General features: G+C 40.8%; 1 protein-coding gene across 2 annotated transcripts in view; it reads left to right on the forward strand.

Annotated features, from left to right (window-relative positions):
- MANBA (mannosidase beta) overlaps positions 1–19,881 on the forward strand; it is a 106,139-nt gene that overhangs the window by 31,122 nt on the left and 55,136 nt on the right. For both annotated transcript variants that reach the window (XM_079784965.1, XM_079784966.1), the window contains exons 6-7: positions 7,798–7,973; positions 8,853–8,963. In XM_079784965.1, the coding sequence (XP_079641091.1) occupies positions 7,798–7,973; positions 8,853–8,963 (287 nt within the window). The remainder of the gene's footprint in view (positions 1–7,797; positions 7,974–8,852; positions 8,964–19,881) is intronic.

Genomic DNA, 19,881 nt, shown 5'->3' on the forward strand with positions numbered 1-19,881 from the left:
GCTGCGTCATGGATGCCTGCCATGTTCCATGCTGCCCCCTGGTGGTCAGAGCATGTCTAACTCCTGGTCCGTCAAACTCCTGCCTGTGGGGACAATTTGCATATTAGCCTTTTATTATATAGGATACTAGAGGCCCGATTCATGAAATTTGTGCAAGAGTAGGCCTTCCTTCCCCCGGCTGCTGGCACTGGCTTCTCTCTGGCACCCGGGACCCGGGCTTCCCTCAGGTACCCAGGACCCAGGCTTCCCTTACAGAGGGAGGCCCCGCCCACCTGCCCCAGCCCGCTGGTCGGTGGCCTGGGCCTCTCTCTTTGGGGCGATCATGGAGCCCCCCTGATTGATCGCTCCACCAGCCGGTGGCCTGGGCCTCCCTCTGTGGGGCGATTATGGGGCAATGGCCGGGCACCCGCCTTGGCTGGCTTGGTGCCAGTGGGTGTCATAGCGTGGTCGTCTGGAAGGTCGTTTGGTCTAATTAGAATATTTTGCTTTTATTATTATAGATGTTCTGATGAAATGCTACATTGTTTAATCTTTTGTCACCACAGTCAGAAAATGTAGTATAGAGATGTTTTCAGCAATGTGAATCCTCCTCTTCAGCTGAGGATCTTTGAGCGGTGCTTGAACATCTCACAGACACTGCCTTCCCCACCCTCTTCAAATTGACCTGCTGCCTCAGCCTAAAGCACCCCCTCCTCCCTTCTCCAAGACTTAGCCTTGAGTTGAAGGAGTGAGCCTAGCTCTCCGCTCTACCCTGGCCGCACAATAGAAACCTGTATTGAAGGTCAGTGCTGCCCTTTGCTTACAGCTTACTACAGAGAACATAATACCACAAAAGAGCAGAGATTTGCCTGTCTTGCTTAGTGCCTTGTTGGATGCATTCATTTTTCTTTCTTGCATTCACTTTGAATCACTTTTTCATTCATCATTGAACTACTTTACTCATAAAAATGACACTATTCACCTTTGAAAATACCTTTATGGGTAGGTAGGTTGCTTGAATAATCTCCCCTCTGATTAGCTGCCTTGTTGCATAAATAGGTTATTCCCCCTCTGGAATTTACCAATTTTGTTTTTTTTGGGGGAGGATTTTGTTTTGTATCTGTTTTGCCTGGTGGATTTCATCTTGGAGGATTTCGTCCTGCTGAGTAGGCAAGGAGATCTTGACGGCTCAGTAAAGAGGGGGAAACAGCTGTGGACCTGCTTTTCTGGCTAATGCAAGCTGTTAGCGCTGCGAAAAGCAGCTGCTGAAGTCTGTGCTCTAATTCCAGCAGGAGCCCAGGAAAACCTCCTCCGTGTGAGTTTAAACATTCTGCGGCTGGGTCATTTCAGCTTGCTGTGTCGCTGTTTCTCCCAGTGTGCAGGACTACCTTTTCACTACGGCTTTTCATCATCCATTAAAGGTGCAAGAAGAGAGCAGGCAAGAGGAGGAGCTGTGAGCAGCTCTTCAGGGCGAAGCTAATCAAGGCAGCTGTCTCTGAAGAGCTTTTCGCCCCAGCGAGATGAAGCGCCTTCTTTTTATCCTACATAAGCAATCTACCAACGTTTGCAGATCCATCCCAGGCTGACCTGAATGTTCCTCCATTTCTCTGCCAGTTCTTAAGCCCCAGATGCCATTTAAGAGTCTTCCTTCTTTCCTCTCTCCACGCCTAGTACTTTTCCATTTTTTGAAATGACCTTGTATTCCACTTCCGGAGGGCTGGGGGTATTCTTTAAGAGAGATCGGATAGGAAGCTCTATTCTGGAAATGGGTCACCATTTATTAGGGCTCTCTCGTTAACTAGGAAATATAATTTTTAAAAAATAATTTTTAAACATATTTTTATTGATTTCAGAGAGGAAGGGAGAGGGAGAGAGATAGAAACATCAAAGATGAGAGAGAATCATTGATCAGCTGCTTCCTGCACACCCGCTGCTGGGGATCAAGCCCACAGTCCGGGCATGTGCCCTTGTCTAGAATCGAACCCAGGACCCTTCAGTCCTCAGGCTGACACTCCATCCACTGAGCCAAACCAGCTAGGGCAGGAAATACGATTTTATATAGTTTAAAATTAGCAAGTAAACAGATAATACCAGGAAAATTATTGATTTTTGAAGACTCTAAATGTGCTTTGTGAACCTAAAGGACTTAAATTCTCCATGGCTTCTGGAAGAAAGGGTTGAGCGCTTTTTGGAAGAAGATGAGAGGGCAAAATATGTTGCCTAGTGAGTTAGATGATGACACAATAGGCTTGTGAATCTTCATATTGAGTTATTAATTCCACAGCCTTAGTGTTTTCATTAGTGGCACTGAAGGGAGGTAACAGGATGAGCTCCAGAGGAGTGCCGACTTACTTTAGAACTTTCCATGGGAGAAGACATGGAATTTTGCCGGCTCTTTGGGGATTGCACCCTTTGTCCAGAGGCCCTCACAGGCTGCTCATTCTGCACTGCAGAAGTGATGGAAGCAGCAAAGGAACCGGCGTGACCTTGATGGTTGCAGGTTGGTAGGAGGTGCCTAGAGGGCAGACCTTGAATCTTCAGGTGGAAATTAAAAGTGGATTTCAAATCAGTGTAATGAATGACTGTCATAGTCAAGGCTAGCAAAAAGGGAAGCCTATTTTGTGAGGCAGAGGTTTTTGTCACAGATATTAAAGAAAGATTAGAATGATCTTTTTGGGGAAATATTCTAGAGTAAGGATCAGCAAACTTTTTTAAAGAATAGTTTATTGATTTTTTAGAGAAAGAGGAAGGGAGAGAGATAAACATTGATATCAAGGCATAACATCGATTGGCTGCCTCCTGCAAGTCCCCCACTGGGGATCGTGCCTGCAACCCAGGCATGTGCCCTGACTGGGAATCGAACCGGCAACCTTTCAGTGCACGGGATGACACCCAACCAACTGAGCCACACTGGCCAGGGCAGCAAACTTTTTCTGTAAAGGGTCAGGTAATAGATATTTCAGGCTCTTTGGGTCACATGGCCTTTGTTGCAACTACTCATCTCTGCCATTGGTGTGCCCAGGCCACCAGAGACAACATGTAAACAAATGAACATTGCCGTTGTTTTAGCTTGCTGGGGTCGCCATACAAAGTACAAGGGACTGGGGGACTTCAGCAACAGAAGTGGACTTCTCATAGTTCTGGAAGCTGGGACGTCCAAGATCAAGGTGCTGGCTGATTCAGTTTATGGTGAGGGCTGTCTTACTGGCTTGCAGATGGCCACCTTTCTCTCTGTGTCTTCACATAGGGTGGGGTTGGGAGGCAGGTGGGGAGAGAAAGACAGAGTTCCTCCTCTTCTTATAAAGCCATAGTCCTATCAGATTAGGGTCCCACCCTTGTGACCTTATTAAACTTATTTACCTTCTAAAGACCTCATCTCCAGATATCATGTTGTGGAGTCTATGATTATTTTTTTTGTGTGTGTGTAGGAACACAATTCAGTCCATAGCAGGTGTGTCTTAATAAAATTTTATTTGTAAATCAAGAGGTGGTCGGATTTGGCCCTAGGATTATAATTTGCCAGCCTATGGACTGGAGGGAACCAAATACTTACCGTGAAGTAGACTCTGTGCTCTATCAACATAGTTACTTCTAGTTCAAAAGTTTTGTGACTCAGTGCTGTTATGGTTAAAGACTGAGCCAAATGACATATTTGATGCCTAGCATAGCTTGATATCATTAAAACAAATGTTCCCCTATGTAATACGACCCCCTCCCCAATGTCAAAATCCCGAGCACCACTGAGACATAGTTTTGGGGAATTATTTGGGTGAGATTGGCATAACACTGAGGCTGTGTACAGTCTTTAGTTTCTGACTGTCTTTGTTCAGATCCAAGCTCTTGGGCAAGTTACTTCTCTGAGCCTCAGTTTTCTCGTCTATTGATTGATGACTAGGGGCCCAGTGTACAAATTCGTGCACCTTGAAAGGAACTGTGGGCCACGAGGCTGCGGTGGACACGGGGGGGGAGGGGGTCTCGGCCCATCCTTTGCTCCCCCGCCTGGCCCCTCCTGCTGTGGCCCCGGTCCCCTGTCTCCTGGCAGTCCCACTCCCGCTGCTGCCGCCACTGCAGCTCGCACCCACTGACGGTGCTGAGGAATCGGGGCCAGTGCCGGGCGCCAGCAGCAGGTGCAAGTGGGGCCATTGCCAGCAGCGGGTGCGAGAAGCGGCTGCTGGCCTGAATAGCCCCTCTAGAGCAGGGGGAGGTGGAGAAGCCCTGAGGGGTGATTGGGGCTGGCAGCCTCTGCTTGCACCTGCTGATGGCGCCAAGCAATTGGGGCCTGTGCTGGGTGCCAGCAGCGGGTGTGAGCGGGGGCAGCAGCAGGTGCGAGGGCTGGGCGGGATTGTGTACGGGAGCAAAGAATTTTCAGTAACCACTAGAGGCTCGCCCCATGACAGTGACCAGCGCCCCCACTTTAGTCTGGTGCCCCTGCTCACCTCCACCATCCTGCCGCTACTGGTGCCTGCCATGTTTCACTCTCTGCTGCCTGCTGCTGATGCCTGCCATGGTCCCCGTGTGCCCCCTGGTGGTCAGCACACATCATAGCGACCGGTTGTTCAGTTGTTCCTGTTCCGCTATTCGGTCTATTTGCATATTAGCCTTTTATTATATAGGATAATAAAAGATTTACCTTATAGCAATGTTGTGATGCTTAAATAAAATAATACATGTTGAGAGCCTAGCTCAGAGTAAGTACTTGGTAAATGTAATCTATTATTCTTTCTTAAAATAAGAGAATGCTGTGATAGGGATCTAAAGGTCATGTAGCTGTCAAAGATTTAGGGATATTTTATTTTATTTGTTTTTTAAAAATATATTTATCTTTATTTCAGAGAGGAAGGGAGAGGGAGAGAGAGATAAAAACATCAATGATGAAAGAGAATCATTGATTAGCTGCCTCCTGAACACCCCCCACTGGGGATCGAGATGGCAACCCAGGCATGTGCCCTTGACCAGAATCGAACCTGGGATCATTCAGTCCGAAGGCTGATGCTCTATCCACTGAGTCAAACCAGCCTAGGACAAGCATGACAAACTCAAAGGATAACACGGGCCAAATAAATAAGGTTTAAATTTGTGTGGGCCACAAAAAAACAAAAGCTTCAATTTTCATAGAAATGTAGGTTTATTTTGATAGAGGTATGCTGAATACAAAGGGCTGAGATAAATGAGTAATCATTAACATAAAATAATAGAATATTTTAATAAAAATTAATATTTTTTCTTGAACATTAACTTACCAGACAATAACTGCACAAATTAATAAGTGCAATGCAAATCTATTTTTCTTGTTCTCCCAAAGCGAAACATTTCCTGTTGCGCACACCAAACAAGTCAGTGCAAGACTAATGACGTGGCAATTGGCTGCTAGAATGTTCGCTGCTAGTATTAGTGGAGGGAAATGGTGCACCTGCACGTAAGGTGCTTAAGGGAAATGAATGCAACACGATTACAGTAATCAGTCATTAGTGAACATTGTAGTTCGTTATTAATCATTATGTATAACAGGATATTGTAAAAATTAAGTAACTAAATTTTTATTAACATGTTTCTTACATACCGTTATATTGGCTGGGCCGCAAAAATATTCGTTGTGGGCCGCATGTAGCCTGTGGGCCGTGAGTTTGACCTGCTCGGGCTAGGGCGATTTAGGGATATTTTAGAAAATAAACAACTTTGGATCAGATTGGAGTGTGTGCTTCTGTTTAAAAACAATTAAAAATGCCATGAAGGGAAAACTGAGAGACTTAGTATATACTTAACCAGGAGAAAAGCATCTTTAACTAAAAAGTGTCGTTGTCTTGATATATTTTGCTGTGTTTTAGAAAAACTTGGAGTCTGTCAGTGGGTAAGCTGCAAAATTGACTGGGTCAGAACAAACCTAATTCAAGGCTCAGTGACTTGTGTTCCTAAGAATGAACCAATCAATAAGTAAAAATACTTCTTAAGTCCAGGATTAGGTTTTCTTCAGTGTGGATCAAATCCAGCCATACTTTTGGCTGGTTGTGAGATACAAGTGATGAGATGTGGTGTGATCATCCTTAGAACAGGTCTGGTGTGGTTCTACATTCGGAAGGAATGCCAGTTGTAAGGCCTACAACTTGTGATGATGAAATTGGAAAGTTATCAGTCCCCTGCTATTTGTTGGAGAAGGGTCCCTATGATATTTCTCAGCAGATAACCTTCTCCCATCTCTTCTTCAGTAAGAAAAACAGAAGCCACTTAATAGGCACTACCTTAATTTCTTGCCAGGAATCATACAAACAAGTGCATCAGCGCCTCCTTTCTGTGGCCGCAGAATGAGAACGTTCCTTGGTGGTTCTGACACCCTGCCCATCCTGCCTTTCTGGGTATTTTTATCACTGCTTTCTCCTGTGTAACCTCAAAAACATGGGTCCTCTTTTCTACTTTGGCATTTAAAACCCCAAACTCACGCACACATCTAATTCTGGAGATATGAAACAAACAATGTAAATTAAATGGGTGATGGAGGAAGGGGTTATATTGTCCATACGTAACTTAAAACACTACTTCAAAACCCCCTTGAAACATGCTGCCCCATCCCCAAACTCCACTCCCGAATTCCATTTCTCAGGCAGCTGTCTCATCTTTTCTCCCCATAACTTTCCCCTTCAGCCTTGTTTCCTCTATTTTTTTTTTTTTCTTTTCCTCCTCTCCATGCCTGGATTTCCCACATGGCACTTTCCTTTTTGCAAAGGTAGAAGTTTCATGTGTCTCTGCTTCTTCCATTTGCATCCTGGTAATATTGCTGTGCTGGGGCCCCTACTGAGCAAATCTGAGAATGTTATCCTTTCTGATGAAAAGTCTTCAATGGCTCCCCATTGATCTAGTGTGAAGTTGCCAGGCTCCTCACAGGACCCCGCATAAGCCGAATCCTGCTCGCCTCCTCAGTCATGCTGGTCTCCCTTCCCAGTGTCATCGTTGCCTAAGTCTGTTATGGAGTTGCTCACGCTTACATGGCTCTTCACACTTGCTTTTGCCATGCCCAGAACACGTGTTGTTTTCCTCTGAACTTATCCACTACAGCATCCTTCTGGGCTCAGCTAGATACTGCTTTCTCATAAAGGCCTTCCCCTCACCCTCGGTAAGTTAGGTGTTCTTTCCTGTGAATATTTTCTCAGAATAACCTTTTACTTCTCCCATCCTAATATTATCACACTTCCATTAGACTAAGCTCATGAGGGGAGGGCCAAGTTCATCCTGCTCAACCATTTCATTCCCATCATTCAGCAAAGTGCATGGCACGTAGAAGGTTCTTCATAAATATTCCTTGGATAGACAATCTACATTTAAAATATATTTCTATTTTTTAATGTTTGATTACTTCAAGTACATCTAAGTTTATACCTTTTTTATATGGCTTAAAACCCTCAGAATTTTTACTTTATAGAAAGGAACAAGTGTAGATCAACCTTGGAAAATTTATGCTGTCTTTTCATTTGCAGTTTTCTATTTGTGCCCTATTTATAAATTTTTTTATGGCTTATGATTAGCTTCGCCCTGCAGAGCTGCTCACAGCTCCTCCTCTGGCCTGCTCTCTCCTTGCATCTTTAATATTTTTAGAATAGAGTATGTGTAAAATATATACTTTCAGTTATTCTTCTCTAGAATAAAGGATTAAACTAAAGATTAAAAGAGAATTTCCACTGAACTTCTGTATCATGGCAGCATTTGTGGAGCACTTACTGTTTTAGGGGATGCTTTGGTCTTTTCTTCAGTGAACCCTAAGGAGTGCAGGGATAATGCTTAGCATATTTTATATATACATTTTTTCTTTTCTTTTTCTTTCTGCCTTAGACATCTATGCCCAGCAGTGGAATCTCAACATAGAGTCTTCTTTTGATGTTGTCAGCTCAAAGCCAGTCCCTGGTCAAGTGATCATAGAAATACCTAAATTGCAAACACAGCGGACATACAGCGTTGAACTTCGGCCTGGGAAAAGGATTGTTAAGCTCTTTGTGAAAATTAACAAGGTGAATGATGGTACTTCCTGAGAAGCATGAGATAAAAAGCAATATTATTCAAAAGAAATGGTTAGAAAGAAGGGTCAGAAAAATGTACTTTTTTACTTTTCTCCTTTACTTTTAACCTCTCATATATTTTGTTTATGTGCAAGCTATGGAATGATTTCCCCAGATTTTAAGATCTAGAAATGGAAAATATGTGCTAAACTTGGCATTCTTTTTTCCCCAAGAAGCCAGGTGTGTTATATTTTAATTTTTTGCAGTATTCTAAATCCAAAATACATTGTAAGCATTATATTTAAATATAGTGATTATTTTTGGTACTTGTAAATTATTTTGAGTATTTGTGCTTGTTTTACATGCAGAATTCTAATTCCATCATCTTTCATGGGTAGATGTAGGCTAGATTTTACCTTTTCTTTTTCCTTTTTAAAAATTCCTCTAATTGATCATTGTGAATGGAAGAGGATAGAGCAAATCAGCATTCAGTAACTGTTCAGATAAAGTAAGAACTCAAAAACAATTTCTAGTTTGGGGCTTAAAACAAGAGTCAGCCTCAAAGTCCAATTCTAAATGTTAAAGAATGTAGAATAAATGTAAGCTTGAGTGATAGAAATGGGAAGAGTTGTTTACTGAATTTCCACGTTATCCTATGTTTTTTTTTAATTCCCCTTCCCTTTTGGCATATTAATCCATGTAACACTCCTAACATGTTGATTTGTAACTATCACCTATGTATTGATATAATTCGGCCTATAATTCGGGAGGGAGATTTATATTGTTTAGAACCTAGAATTTCTATGAGAAATAAATGCTCTGAATCAGTATATTATTTTCCTGAAAATATGCCACAGATTACTTAGAACGACTTCTATTTTTCCTTAAAAGAAAATTACTGTAGAAACTTGGTGGCCTCATGGACATGGAAACCAGACAGGGTACAACATGACAGTTCTTTTTAAACTGAATGGAGGTTTAACAATTAAAAAATCAGCTAAGGTAAGCAAATATTTGAAATGTTTTTGTGAAAAAAGTTTATCTATTATTAAAATAACAATACAGATCTTGGTAGAAAAAGAAGAAACCAATAAAATTCCTATAATTCCACCACTCAGGGATAATCATGAGTAACAGCTATAGACATTCAAATGCGGGTGTGTGTGTGTGTGTGTGTGTGTGTGTGTGTGTGTGTATCTGTGTGTACAGTAAGTCCTTGCTAACATCGTCATTAAGTTATGTGACTTAAGTGAAATGATGTATAATGAATCCATTTTTACCATAGGCTAATTGATAAAAACAAGAGTTAAGTTCTTACGGCACTTAACAGTGAAATAATGTTGAACAAAATGATGTCATTTGAGGACTTATTATATTTAATAGGGGCCCGGTGCACAAAGATTCGTGCACGGGGGTGGGTCCCTCAGCCCGACCTGCACCCTCTCCAATCTGAGAGCCCTCAGGGGAGCCCTCTCCAATCCGGGAGTTTCTGTCTGTCTTTACAATAATATGAGCAGATTGTCTGAGACCCCAACCCAGTTTGGTTTGGTGCTCACAGAATAATAGAGGTCTTTTTTTTTTTTCTTTGATCTATTGGTGGAGATTTCCTAGAAGTTGCAGGATATCTTCCCTTTACTTTTTCCTAGACACTCTGATTTTACTTATGTCTCTCACCTTTGCTTTCCCTCCATCCCCCACCCGCAACAGTAACTTGCTCCAGGCTCACTTTGCTCTAGTGCAGGGGTCCTCAAACTTTTTAAACAGGGGCCAGTTCACTGTCCCTCAGAGAGGAGGGGTGTCGGAGAGTGCGGCGCACATTCCACACATGCGCTCTGCGGGCCCGGGATGAGTCGGCTGCTAAGCAGGACAGGCAGCGGCGGCAAAAACACCCGGCGGGCTGGATAAATGTCCTCAGTGGGCCGCATGTGGCCCGTGGGCTGTAGTTTGAGGACCCCTGCTCTAGTGTCTAGGAGATCCCGCAACACGTCTGCCACCAGCACTATGATTCACAGCATTCCTGGTGCTCCCTGTGCTCTAGGTTTCCGCTTCCGGTCCAGGGGCTGCACAAACAAATAGGACTGTGAACTCCAGCTGCCCCCAGGCCAGGCTGACAGGACCGGATACTCCAGTGGCATCCCCAGGATCCTGGCTGCTTGGCCACAGGCTTGAAGCAGGCGGGGTCCCAGGGACACCCACCCTGCCCCCGGCCGCTCGATGCCTGCATACCTCCATGAAGCCCACAGGCCCACCAACTTTGTCGGGTTAATTTGCATACTCGCTCCTGATTGGCTGTGGGGTGTCGCGGAGGTATGGTCAATTTACATATTTGTCTATTATTAGTGTAGATATTTTTAAATGAATTGGACTTCACATATTAATTGTTGTTTTTAAATATAATTTATTTAATTGTAAATTTATATAATTTAATTTTTAAAAGTAATTAAAACATTTTTTTAGTAATAATTGACATACACTATTACATTAGTTTCAGGTGTACAACATAGTGACTAGACATTTATATAGTAACTTAGGAAGTGATCACCTCAATCAGTCTAGCATCCTATCTAATAAAGAGGAAATATACTAATTGACCCAAACGCTGTTGCAAAGATGGCGGTGCCCACAGCCAATAAGGAGGGAATATGCGAATTGACTGCCCTGCCCTCATAGATGGCGGCACCCATAGACAAGATGGTGGCGCCTAGTCCCCTCAGCCCTACCGGGATGGCAGGCATGCGGCAAGGCCGGGCCCGCCCCCAGGTGGGCCTGGCCGCTCCGTGCACCTGCCTCCGGAGTCCCCCAGTCCCCTCAGCCCCCCAGCTGCCCAGGGCCATCCCGAGGCACAGGTAATCAGGGCCACCAAGGCTTGCACTGCCGGCAGTGGCAGCAGCAGAGGTGTGATGGGGCATTGCCTTACCCTGATCGCTGGGTTGCCTCCTGCCCCTGAGGACTCCTGGACTGTGAGAGGGGATAGGCTGGGCTGAGTGACCCCCCCCCCCCTCCAGTGCATGAATTTTCATGCACTGGGCCTCTAGTTATTATTATACTTATAAATATTTTTCTACTGTGTTTTTAAATTACTTTATATCAAAGTAATACATCTATATAATGTTAAAGCTCAAATATTACTAGAAGGTTTATGTGAAAAATAGAATCCTTTGCCCAGCCCTTCCTATTCCTATTTCCTACTCCTCAGAATTAATACTTGTACACTTTTGCTTATTTCTCTTGCTTGTTTACCTATATTTTCCCAAATAATGTGCTTTTACTGGTGTTTTCTAATTTTTCAGCTTTGTATATTACCTGTTGATTTCTAACCTAGCGGAGGAGGCTATAGCTCTCTTACATGATTCTCTGATGACCCTGCTTGGCTCACGACTACACATTTGCCTTCCTCTGCCCTCCCAAAGTATTTTTGTCAACTCAGTATTCAGTGTTTACATGATTACATTATGGAAATATTGTTCAAAGCTGAACCTCATGGTGTACTAAAATTTCCTTTCTTGTGCAACTTTCTGTTTCCCTTAGAGTTAATAATTACCTCATGTTTCTTTGTTTTCTGTTTACTTTCCTCTCAATCATATACAAACACTCTTATATACTTGAATACCTTTTAAATAAATATAGTCATATTCATTAGGTAATCTATCCCCACTGTTTATTATTACTGTTATTATTCTTTTAATTTTTTGTTATTTTTCGAAGCACTCCTAGAGCCATTTTCTCATTTCCCTGATCTTGCTCGGTTACTCTCTGGACCTTCTGTTTAACTGTTGTCCTGGAACTTCCTTTTATTATCATCCTAGGAATCACCTTCACCTGTCTTCTAGGTATTTTAGGCATTTCTCTCATCTTTTTCCTGGATTAATTATGGAACCCTTTTCGTTAAACCCATACTTCTTCTTCTTTTTTTTTTTTTTTTGTCTTTACACTTTTGGTGAAACACTTTTTTCAATAGATTCCTGAGGGTGGATGTGTGGGAAATGACATTTTGAAAACTTGTAAATATGCAAATATGTAAAGTTTATCTTCACAGTACTTGATAGTTGGTCATGTTTATTAGAAGGCTAAGTTGGAAATCTTTTTTTCCCCCAAATTTTTGAAGTCATTGCTTCATTATCTTTGAGCTTTTAGTATTTTTGTTTTGCAATGTGCTTACATTTTAATTTCTGCTTTCTTATGTAGAACTGTTTTTGTTTGCTTCTGGAAGTTTTTAGGATTTCTTTATCTCTGATAATCTAAAGTTTGAAAATTTGAAAATGAGAATATTTTTATTGTTGCGCTAGTCATCTTGTGAGCTCTTCGATGTAGAAACTCAATCTGGAAATTGTCTTGTATTTTTTATAATTTTTCATTTGTTATCTTTGTTGTGTTTTTCTGGTACAACTATTAATCAGATATTGGATCTCCTGGACTGAACAATATTGTTAGATTTTTCTTCTATATTTCATCTCACTTTTAAAATTCTACCTTTTGGGAGAGTTACTTGATTTCATATTCAGTTTTCAAAATTAGACATTTTATTTTTATCACTTAAAATTTTTCTCAAGAGTTTTAAATTTTACTTTAAAAATTGTATCCTGTTTGTATTTTTTTTTTCAGAGAGGAAGAGAGAGGGGGAGAAAGAGAAACATCAATGATGAGAGAATCACTGATCGGCTGCCTCCTGCATGCCCACCACTGGGGAATGAGCCCACAACCCGGGCATGTGCCCTTGACCGGAATCGAACCTGGGACCTTTCAGTCCACAGGCCGACGCTCTATCCACTGAGCCAAACCGGCTAGGGCCCTATTTGTATTTTATGGTTGTAATATATTCTCATTTCTCTTACAAAGTTAATTATTAGTAGTATTTTTGGAGTTTTCGCTGCATCTCCCCCTCCCCCCACATTCCCAATTACTTCTTCTATTTGTTTTGGTCTCATTTTCCTCACTAGAGACTTTTCTTGAATATTCAGTTGTCCTTGGTGTCCATCCATTCTGAAGATTAAGGCACAGAATTGCAGATGAGAAGCCCTATATGAGCTTCAGTGTTAGGTATCCGGGTGGAAACCAACTTTATCATGGGGTGATGCCCACATGTCAGTTGTTATAGATCATGTGTGTGTGTGTGTGTGTGTGTGTGTGTGTGTGTGTGTGTGTGTGTATGTTTGCTTAGCTTTGTCAATGAAGACATTCTCCAGTCTCTTGCCTGCGGAGTGTAAGACTGGTCATTACCATTCAGGGAGTCTAGTGGCAGCAGGGGATTAAAGTTCTTACCATGGACCATAGAGTTTCCTCTTGCATTGGGCTCCCCATCCTCAGCCTCTCTGATTGGGAAAGGCAAAATAATAGTGAGCTTCAGAATCCCTTCTTCAAAACAATGTACTTGAGTTCTGCTTTTAGAATAAAACATCTTAAAGGTGATTACACATGAAATTTAGTCCTCTCCATGTCACTTTAGAAATTGAAAAATTGAGCCAGGATTGGAACTGGAGCCAACTAGAGAGGACAGTGGGGGAAAGCAGCCCCTGTCCTCTGGTAATATCTCAAAGTGCCTCTGGAGAAGGACCTGCCTTCCTTCCCACTGCTCCCCTCCCCCATCAGTCAGGACTGACATTGAAAAAACAACAGTAAAACGTTTACTCCTGAAGACATAACCACTTGTTTTGCCTCCATATCTATGAATAAACCTTATGATAACCTCAGCTAGAGAATAGTGAAAGGAACATTTTAACTTAAGTCTAAAGAAAATACTGGCTCCCGCCTGGTTTGGGATACAGCACTAAGGATGGGGAAGAACAGCATTTTGGTATTTAGTATAGGTTACTTCTTTAGTTCTTTAAATTCCATTTCCTTATGTGTAAAATGGGACAGTAAAGCTGAGTAACTTGATGGTATAAAATGAGTAGTAGCGATGTTAATCTTCCTAGATTTCCTCCTTCCTTGGACATCAGCCTTTGGTGCTTGTAGTTGGCTCGGGTTGTACCCTGGTGTCACCCCTCACATTTTATGTTACCTCTCCCCTGGCTCAGAGACCATGCTGAGTTTGGTGATATACCCTTCAGGAGTTCATTTTCTATTTTCCCTTTTTAAATCATGCCTTTATATTTTCTGGGACATTGTGAGTACGTGAGTGTGTGTCCATATCATTTATAGGGAGACTGTTGTAGAGCTGCCTAAAGAGCCTAAACATCCACTCTTTTTTTTTTTTCTTTAAACATTCACTCTTATTCTAACCCTTTTGGCCAAAGACCTGTGCTCTCTCACATGTTGAGTCTGTTGTGTGTCACCTTCATGAAAGTGTAAAAATGGATGAGTCATTCCAACATACCGCAGAGAAAGAAGGGGAACTTCTGTGGTTTTTTGTTTGTTTGTGGGAAATAATTATTCTTCACTCAGGCTAGTATGGGTGCATCATATTAAAATGCTACTCTTTGACCAGCAACAGGAGTGAAGGAAGATGTATTGCTTCATGCCTTGTGTTAATGCATGTTTGTGAAATGTGCCCTTTGGCTGTGGCTGCTGTGGCGTTTGTTATTTTTGAGGCTCATTTGTTCACTCACTACTTAGGGAGAGCTAACACTGTTCAGTTACTTTGCTAGGCTTCGGCGGTAGAGTATTGCATAAGACACTGCTTCCATTTCACTTTGAGATCAGAATAAAAGAATTTGGTTGGGAAATTAAATAATTAAACCAATAATTGCAATGGAGAGTGACAAGTACTCTAGAGAAACTTAGAGTACTGTGGAGCAGGGGCCTTCTTGGACAATTCCCAGAGAAGGTGATGTCTGTGTCCTGAGGGATATGTAGAATTTGACCAAGCAACAAAGAGTCAGAGGAATAAGAATATATCAAGGCTTGGGGATTCGAAGAAATAGTGTGTGTTTGTGGAGGTGAAAGAAATGTCGTGTGGCTGTTTGAGTTTGAACAAGAAATGAGGTAAAGGTAGGCAGGGCAAGATCATGCAGGGCCTTATAAGCCATGTGCAGGAACTAGGCTGTCCTGAGGGCAATGGAATTCTTTCAAGGTTTTAAGGAGAGATCATATTTGTTGTACACAGATTGTGTAGATCAGATTGGAGGAATGACAAGAGGGGGAGGCCAGTTGGAAGACGATGGTGGTAATTCAGGTACAAGATGATGATTACTCACTCTGTAGAATTGCTGAGTACATAGATTTGGGAGAGATTAGAAGGTAATACTGTCAGGCTTGATGCTGTGGGATGGGAGAGAAGAATGAGTTAAGAATGGTTGTTTAGTTGCTGGTTTGGGCCACTGAACAGTTGGCAATTCTGTTCTTGGAGTTACAGTACTCAGAAAGAAGAACAGGTTAGAGGGGTAGGATAGGGTGGAAATTATTTGTGTTAGATGTGTTTTTGTGTGAAGTGACTGAGAGATACCCAAGGAATATTTGATGGGCATTTCATTATATAGGTCTGGAGCTCAGGAATTAGATCTGGGTTAAAGCTATAGATATGTAAGTCAACAGAATAAGAGATCATTGTAGCCATGGGAAGGGATGAACTACCTCAGGGAATCATAATAATTAATCATTAGAAGAGAAAATAAGCCCATAGAGGAATTAAGAAGGAATAGCCAATGAGACAGATGGGGGAGTTGCAGAAGCCAGAGAAAGAATAAGAAGCAGAGAATGTTCAAAGAGCGTAAAATGCTTCTTGGAGCTCAATTTAGAAAAGGAGTGGGAAAGATCCTTTAGATTTGGCAATAGGGAGTTGACTGATGACCTTGACCAGAATGGATATCAGATAGCAGTGGGTAGAGGAATGACTGAAGGTGAGGAAGTAGAGACAGTGAGTATAGGCAATTCTTGAAAAATGGTTGGTAAGAACCACACCTGAGCAAGGTCATAGTGATGGCTATTTGGGGTCAGGAGATTGGCTACATATAGGGAACTATGCAAGTAAATATATTAAAGTACTGAGAGCCAGCTTTTTCATGGATGCAGAAAGGTGATAATACATATAGAATGGGAGAAAGCTAGAATGGATTGGAATTTGAGATAATAGTGTGAACTCATGATTTTCAGTATATGTAGATATAGAGATAAGTATAGATGTAATTATGTGTGTGTGTGTGTGTGTGTGTGTGTGTGTGTGTGTGTGTATGTGTGTGTGTGTTTATTTACAGACACATACATTTTCTAGCTCTCTCTAGGCCTTCCCATAGAACCTGGAAGGAGTGGCACTCTGGTAGCAATGAACAGAGGTAGCATCCAAATCTTGGTTTTTGGATACCACTTTCTACTAAGAGGCGTCAGGGCTCTTTGGAGAAATGACTGTGTCCCATAGATTTTGTGCTGTGTTTTCATTTTCATTTGTCTCAGGGTATCTTTTGATTTCTTCCCTGATCTCATTTTCAACCCATTAATTTTTTAGTAACATGTTATTTAGCCTCCATGAGTTGGTGTTTTTTTCAGTTTTATTCTTTTAATTGATTTCTAATTTCATACCATTATGGTCAAAGAAGATGCCTGATGAGATTTTAATCTTCCTTAATTTATTGAGACTTGCTCTGTGGCCTTTTGATTTGAAGTGGGTCTCTGTAGACAGAACATGTGGATCTTGTTTCTTATTCATTCAGCTATCCTATGGCTTTTGATTAGAGTATTCACTAAGGTTATGTTTAAAGTGATTATTGATAGGTATGTATTCATTACCATTTTGTTATACATATTTATGTTCCTCCTTTTTTCTTCTTCTTAAAGAAGTTTCTTTAACATTTCTTGTAATACTAGTTTGTTGGTCATGAACTTTTTCAGTGATTTTTGTCTGAGAAGCTCATTATTTCTCCTTCAATTTTAAATGTTAGTCTTGTTGGGTAAGATATTCTTGGTTGTAGGCCCATGCTTTTTATTTCACTGAGCCACACTGGCCTGGCTAGTCACACACCTCTTAAACCTTTTAGTTAAGGAACTCCTAACTCTTGTCTAAAAAGTCCATTCAGCTATCCCGTACTTTCAAAGTTAATCCTTCTATTTTAGAAATGAAATCATAAAGTCAATTAGAAAACTCTTCTAGTGAATTGCAATTAGAACCTTCAACAATAGAAAAATTTGGAAATTAAAATTCAAACTGCTTGACTTACATATTTAGGTTCTTAGATATTTACACCTATATTTCCTTTTAGACACTAATATACTTTGTTGGGCTGTTTAAACTATTTCTAATCTTATAAAAAGACAATATATTCAGTTTGGATGTTAGTATGTGTTACTTGAAGGTCTTTTCAAAAATCCTTTTTGAGAGGCCGTTATTTTCTCAGAAGTAAAATACCTGTTATAGAGGAAGGCTTTTATGTTACCTCTCAAGACTGCCTAGGGATATGGAGAATTACTGACACTAACCATAGACTCAACACCTTTTAGCTACCAAGGAATGTCCAGAGGGAGAGGTGGCTGGAATTATTGCCTCTTCTTTGAGGCACTCTCAGGTGGTTTAGGTTTACTTTGACCTGGGTTATAAAACTGTTATTGCAAGAGTTGGGAGACAGAAATAGCTGTCTTTGCATGAGAATATTTGCACAGAAGAGAAAAAAACATGTTGGAAAATGTGCTGTATTAGTAATACTATGTGTAGCATTAATAAAAAAAATTGAAGGGTTCTATTTTCTAGATTAGTGATTCTCAAATTCTTTTGGAATCAGAACCACTTTACATTTATAAAAATTATTAAGAACCCCAAAGTGCTTTTGTTTATGTAAGTGTTAAAACTTAGAAGTAAATATTTATTCATTTCAAATTATGGTAAAAGAAAAAACTATCACATGTTATTCTATGAGTTATTTTATATAAATATATTTACAAAATAAAACAATGAGAATAATGACATTGTTTTACATGTTTGCAAATCTCTTGCTTAATAGAAGACATCTGGATTCTTATCTATGTCTGCATTCAATTTGCAGTATGTTGCTTTCATTGAAACATGAAGAAGATCTGACCTGACACAGACAGTATGTAGTTGGAAAAGAGAGGAGCAGCCTTTTCAAACTGCTTGCCTTTCCTGTGGAGAATCTTTAGTATTACACTAGAATTTAACAAGTGGTGGTTTTTTAAAGACTAGTTGCAATGTGGAATTTGAAGCCATTTTAATGAACTCTTCTTACTCTTACATTAAATTCAATTGGTATAACTTGCACCCTTAACGGACTTTTTATTCATGTGTGATATTGTAATATAATCTATTGGTTACTTGGAAAATGGTGTCCTAAGAGTTCCAAATGATGAAACATTTCATTACATAAAATTATATTCAATAAATTGGATTCTCTGATACGTCAGTTTGGTTCTGCTTCAGCATTTTTAGATGTAGACCGTGTGACTGTAGGTTGAAAATCTTAGTCTTATTATCCCATTTTATGACAACAGTTCATTCTTAAATTGGGAAAAAGTATATTTTAAATTTTCCTTTAGACAGATAAAATTTATTAAACTCAAAAATGAGTTTTAATTAATATTAAAATATGTTTTTATTTGAAACCTTAAAAATATTATTGTAAAACAAGGTAAAAGGTACCTAGTCTTTTTGTGTTTCTGTATAGGTTGCAAGGAAAACTTTGGGGTTCGAAATCATAATTTATTGAACAGTAATGCAGTTGCAGATATTGCAGCAGGAGTAACCAGTGGCAGCTAGTAAGAGCACAGAAGTACTGAGTTAATCTCTGAAATGCACCTTTTCATACCCTAAACCTCAACTGTGGAACTAGAACACACCAGAATATACAAGCACATATTGTAGCTTCTGGAAAATTCCACTGTACACTCAACAGAGGGAGAGTGAAAAAGCAAATGTTTTATCTTTACTGTGAAAACAGTTTTGGACTTAAGGCCTCCCTCACTCCCCCAACCCCCGAAAGATTCTCAGGGATCCTCTGTTGTCCCTTGGCCACACTTAAAGAATCACTATTCTAGATGTATGAATCCTTAAAGGTGTTCTGAGTTACCTCTGAAAGTCACTGGACATCTTTTACATTTTGCAAATCTAAAGCAGGTGTGGTAATTCCATGTCGAGTTCTTCCTCATCTGAGCCTTATTCTGTGTCTTCTCAGAACATTAGCTCTGATACATTTCATCAGGCCATATGAATAAGGGCAAGGGCAAGAAACTGGAAGAATGGTGGACCCTTATTACATGGAATACATTGGTTAATTCATCTATATTTTTAATTCGAGAAGAAATGCATAATCTTGGTTCAGGGCTTGCCTTTACTGTTGTAGAACCATGTTCCTCATCCTTGGTCCAGTTTATGATGGGAAAGAATGAAGATTTGGATAAGAACATCAATCTGCTCATGCTGTTGAGGGAAACCAGGCTAGGCTTTTCACAGGGACAGGGGCCTCAGCTTCCTCTCCTGTAGCAATGATGATATTGGGGTATGTGCTCCTATCTAGTCTTTTAATTGGAACACTGCCTACATCTCCAGTCCCATACCAGAGCTCTCTCACACACTGAGTTTAATGCGATAATTAGCTAGGATTAAATTGCCTGTTAAGCCAAAACCGGTTTGGCTCAGTGGATAGAGCGTCGGCCTGCGGACTCAAGGGTCCCAGGTTCGATTCCGGTCAAGGGCATGTACCTTGGTTGTGGGCACATCCCCAGTAGGGGGTGTGCAGGAGGCAGCTGATCGATGTTTCTCTCTCATCGATGTTTCTAGCTCTCTATCCCTCTCTCTTCCTCTCTGTAAAAAATCAATAAAATATATATATAAAAAAATTGCCTGTTAAACAAAGTGACCTTAATCAATAATATGCTATTATAATTGGAAAGATGTTAAATTATTAAATACCTTGTGCTCTATTTCTTTGATTCTTAAGTGTACATTTCGACATATTTTAACAATACTGAAATGAGAATGTGTTTTTCAAAGATGTGGCAGTTTAACTGGTGGACATTTCTCCATACCCCCATCCCCTTTCCCTGC

Source organism: Cnephaeus nilssonii (genome assembly GCF_951640355.1).
Source record: "Cnephaeus nilssonii genome assembly, chromosome: 1".
NCBI lineage: Eukaryota > Metazoa > Chordata > Mammalia > Chiroptera > Vespertilionidae > Cnephaeus > Cnephaeus nilssonii.